The sequence below is a fragment of the Trachymyrmex septentrionalis genome, unplaced genomic scaffold, assembly GCF_001594115.1.
Source record: "Trachymyrmex septentrionalis isolate Tsep2-gDNA-1 unplaced genomic scaffold, Tsep1.0 scaffold81, whole genome shotgun sequence".
Lineage (NCBI taxonomy): Eukaryota > Metazoa > Arthropoda > Insecta > Hymenoptera > Formicidae > Trachymyrmex > Trachymyrmex septentrionalis.
The window spans coordinates 1,592,574-1,597,281 of record NW_017305997.1 but is presented as its reverse complement, the minus strand read 5'-3'; the positions used below and the strand labels follow the sequence as shown (position 1 = coordinate 1,597,281).

Below are 4,708 nucleotides of genomic sequence, written 5' to 3'. Positions count from 1 at the left end.
TGTGTGTGTGTGTGTGTGTGTGTGTGTGTGTGTGTGTGTGTGTGTGTGCGTGTAGGTTTTGAAAAATTCCATTTCCTCTGTATTTCAGATCAATAAATACAGATAGTGAAAAATATCACAGATCTTGATATGATAATGAAAGGCTTGTCACATTTTATTTCCGCAAATACATTGAGCAAAAGTTTAAAACACATCTACAAATTAACATAAACGTTTTGTATCTAAAAAAATTAATTAAATAACAGTTTTTTAAAAAAAAAAAAAATTTATGTTTATAACAACTTTAATATTTTGTTAGTTTCCATTTGCATTTTATTACAGTCTTTTCCATGAAAATGCAATAAATTTATATTTATGACCAAGACTGTATTATTCATTTTCATTTTACGTTATGCTCTTTTATATATAAATAATATATATATGATTAAGATCGAAATTTCTTATGTTTCTATTTTACTTATATTAATTACAATAATTACGTATAATTAACTATTGCTCCTTAATTTCTTTTATTATTGTTAAACGCTCGAATTATTTTTTTTTTTTTTTTTTTTTTTCAGGCATTCATAAATATTGTACGGGGAAAATGGTGTACATTAACGTCGCCGTTTGCCTGTCAGTTCTTCTGCTTGTGATCGGATTATCCGTTGGTCTGAGCATAAACACCTTTAAAGGACGAGATGCTCTCGATTCGGCACCTCTTATCGATGGGTAATTTAATCGTATAATCAAAGAAGCGTGCCGATGAGAAAACAAATGAGTTTAAAATATATTTATTCAATCGATATCATTTAGCATGGCAGATAATTTTGGGTAATTCCGAAACATTACGAGTTGCGTCGTAAAAAAGTCGATAAAAAATTTATTGATTTATTCTTTAATTAGCTGATAAAATATTCATTCCTCTGGGCTTTAATATTTTCTTACCTATTACACCTTCTTTCCTTGTTTCGCAATTTAATAATGTTATGTTTACGTAAATATCAACGTGACAAAAATTATTTCAAATCACATAATATACATCGACTGTGTAAAAAATTTAGTGTATTCTGCAACAGTGTAGTAATATATACAAACTTACCTTTTTAAAAAAGATAAAAACGCGTTAAGAATATACGTTCGAAAAAAAATATTGCATCAAATTAAAAAGTAAAATCCGCGTACTATTTTTACTAATTTATATTATACGGTAAAACCTAAGTGATATAATACGTTTCTTTTGTATTCTCATTGAAGGTTTTCCTATTCCAACCCAAGTAATTTAATTCTCTTTCAAAAATTATTATATTACAAAATTTACTAATTATGGAAGAACAAATCTTTATTTCTAACAACAATACAACGAGAATTTAAGGGCATATAAGAATCAATTTTTATTGTGTGAATAATATAACGTTTATTAAGTTAACAGTCTGTAATAAAGTTCCAATATTTATTTAAAAAGTCATTAATAGTCTAAAGTTTTGATGATATCTCATGTTTCTGCATTTTGGATCGTCCATCCAAATCATCAAATTCGTAAAGAATGTAATAAAAATGTTTTTATTTAACCATTTCTCAGACAAATGATGGGCTGTATAATTTATAAAAATTTCAACGAATAATTTTCGGAAGAACAGAAATTGCTCGTAAACGATTAGAAGACTGATTGTTATAAGTTTCTGAGTGTCTTAATAAGATAAAGTCGGTGTTACTTTTCTTATAAATTAAATAACAAGCAAATTCGTCGTTTCGCTGGATAACTCATCGAATTTCTGTTGAATTTATTTTTCGCATATTGTTTCGAAAAATATGATGCTCGTCACAATTGTTGTAATTATAGTCGGTGTAATTTAATATTAATAAATATAAATGAGTCATCAACGAAAATATATTCTCTGTACAGTATTCTGTAATAACCAAATACATTGCAGCTTAAACATGATTTCGACTGGGAGAATATCAAAATTTTAAATGAAAAGACTTGCTATAATAAATGTCTAATATCAGAGATGCTCTCAATATAAAAAAAAAAAAACCAAAAAACAGCCTCAATCTTCAGATAAATACAGAAAAAGTATATTTAAGAATTTTTAAAGTTAAACTTCACCACGTCTGGTTGCGATTTCTTATACTGCTCGAGGTAGAGTGATGAAAAGTACCAAAATAACAGAAAGTTATTTTTTTATGTTGTTTTTTCGATAATACGAAAAGATATCTTTTTGTCGATTTTTCGCTTTGCCAAAAAGGTAACCATATAAAGATGACGAAAAAATGTCTTTTTTAAATTGTCTTGTCGACTAAAAGACGTTTTATAGACATCTTTTTATCTTGCCAAAAAGACAACCTAAATATAATATCTTTTTGTTATTTTTAGACATCTTTTCGCTATGTTGAAAAGACAATTAATATAAATACTTAAAAGAAACGTCGTTTTCTTTTAGAATGTCTTTATGCTGTCTAGGACTCCTTTTACATCAAATATACATTTGATACGCGATATATTAACTAGTAGATAACTTTCTATAAAATTATCTTAATTTTAGCAATGTATTTAAAGAACAAACTAAATCTGTATAATATGCATTAAGAGGATTAATTAAATACACATACCTCATACATGTTTGCACATATCGCCAAAATTAAGATACATCAATAGAAAGTTACTATATGTATCAAGTACGATGTGAACTATGATTGTGTTCAGATATTTTAAAAATATTTTTAATAAAATACGATTTAACCAAGTAAATCGATATTATGTGATTGCAACCTACGCTTCTCCTCGCTTTTTCTCTCAATCAGCTAAATTTATTTGCGGTCATCGTTATATTTGCAGCCACAACGATTTACCATACAATTTATATAGCAAGTTGAACAACCACTTGTCGACTTTCCGTTTCGAAGATGATTTAAGCAACGACGATGTCTGGGGAAAAACCGTCTGTCCCACATGTTTCACCGATCTACCTCGTCTAACTAAGGGAAAAGTGGGTGGACAGGTGAGTCACGTCACGAGATCCCGCATGAGAAACCATACGAGATTAATTATCTAAGATTCACGCAATCTATTTGCTCCACAATTGGTAGATTAGTCATTTTATCTCAAATGTTTCCCTTCCGATAAGTTCTCCTTTCACCATCTTCCCTTTCTCGTGCTTTTGTCCATTACTACATTTTTTGCTAAGTGCCAGCAAAAAATTCAATTAAGCACCAACGAAAAAAAAGTAATGTAAATCAATGTTGCAACTTCACATTCAGCAATATAACACAAGTGTTATTTTACATTTGTGTCGTTGAGTATAAAATTATCACATGATGTTATGTTTATTTTTAATTGATGATTTATTGAGAGGTCATTATCTCAATCTTCGTGAAAAAGCCTCTATCGCGGGACTTCCTGCCGAGAAGATAATTCTATCTGTCGTTCGCGCAATAACGTGCGAATCACGTGATTTTTCAGTTCTGGGTGGCATACGCATCGTGTGAATCGCAATACAAGGATGCCGTACAGCTAACGTTACGACAGATCGATGTGATTCGTCGATTTATTCAGCGATATCCGAACAATTTGCAATTGGTCACCGTCGCGGGGGACATCGAGACCACGTGGAGGAGCGGCAAAATAGCGTCCATGATAGGCGTCGAGGGCGGCCACTCCCTTGACTCGAGCTTAGCGGTTCTGAGACTCTATTATGACCTCGGGGTTCGTTATGTTACCCTGACTCACGGCTGCAATACACCGTGGTACGTCACACGGATGCGGCTTGTATATGAACGCACAGAATCCAATATCCTAATCCTGCTTACCACAATTAGATACGTTAATACCTCATGCTATTTAAGCGCGGCATCCTTGAAAATATAAATCATGATACGAAAATAATCACATCCTATATACACATGAACTTTACAATTTTCTATTCCTGCTTAATAATGACTGATAACGATATTTTTTTATATAATCTATGTGCGACTGGCATTTTTACGTCGGAAACAGAGTTTTATCTCTCAACCTTTTATCCTAAATAAATTTTATCCTATAAAGTTTAATCCTAAATAAGTTTTATCTTAACTCTTAACCGGGTGCGCCTCCAGACAAACGTTAACGGCACTGAGTGCCGCATCACAAATTTATTATTTAGTAGTTATAATATTGGATAAATAATTGGACAACCGTCATAAAAGCAAGTAAAATATATTTGTAATAAAATATAATATTAAAATTTAACATTAAATGAGGAATACCGAAAGTCAGTAATGAAAAAAAGACCTGCATTATCAATGATTTTTCAAAAAAACAAATTTTGCGATACTCACTGCCGCGGCGCGTCCGGTTAAGGGTTAAATAAGACTCAATTTTAAATTTATATACAATGAACTTTATCTTTGACAGGGCTGATGCATCGCCCGTGAATGAAGGAAATATTTACAATCTGACGGAATTCGGACAGGTATGTACGTAAAAATTTTTGAAATTATGTAAATTACGTTGTTATTTACAAGTCTAATGTCACGTTTCACTTTGTACTATCACACGATGCAAAATTATTAAGAAGACGCGGCGTATCTCGATAATTATATAATAATAACAATGAGATGGTAATTGATGGAATATATAGATATGAACAGCGCTTTCGATAATAATCAGAAAGCATGAACACGTTGCTCAGATCGATGAGATACATTTAAGTTTAATTAGGTAAAAACGTCAATCATTGATTAAATA

At 30.9% G+C, this 4,708-nt stretch overlaps 1 protein-coding gene across 4 annotated transcripts in view; it reads left to right on the top strand.

The window, feature by feature from the left end:
- The window catches only part of LOC108754881 (dipeptidase 1-like), a 10,248-nt gene that overhangs the window by 3,203 nt on the left and 2,337 nt on the right, over positions 1 to 4,708 (top strand). For all 4 annotated transcript variants that reach the window (XM_018497528.1, XM_018497532.1, XM_018497531.1 and 1 more), the window contains 4 exons: positions 561 to 711; positions 2,819 to 2,981; positions 3,443 to 3,726; positions 4,376 to 4,433. In XM_018497528.1, the coding sequence (XP_018353030.1) occupies positions 561 to 711; positions 2,819 to 2,981; positions 3,443 to 3,726; positions 4,376 to 4,433 (656 nt within the window). The remainder of the gene's footprint in view (positions 1 to 560; positions 712 to 2,818; positions 2,982 to 3,442; positions 3,727 to 4,375; positions 4,434 to 4,708) is intronic.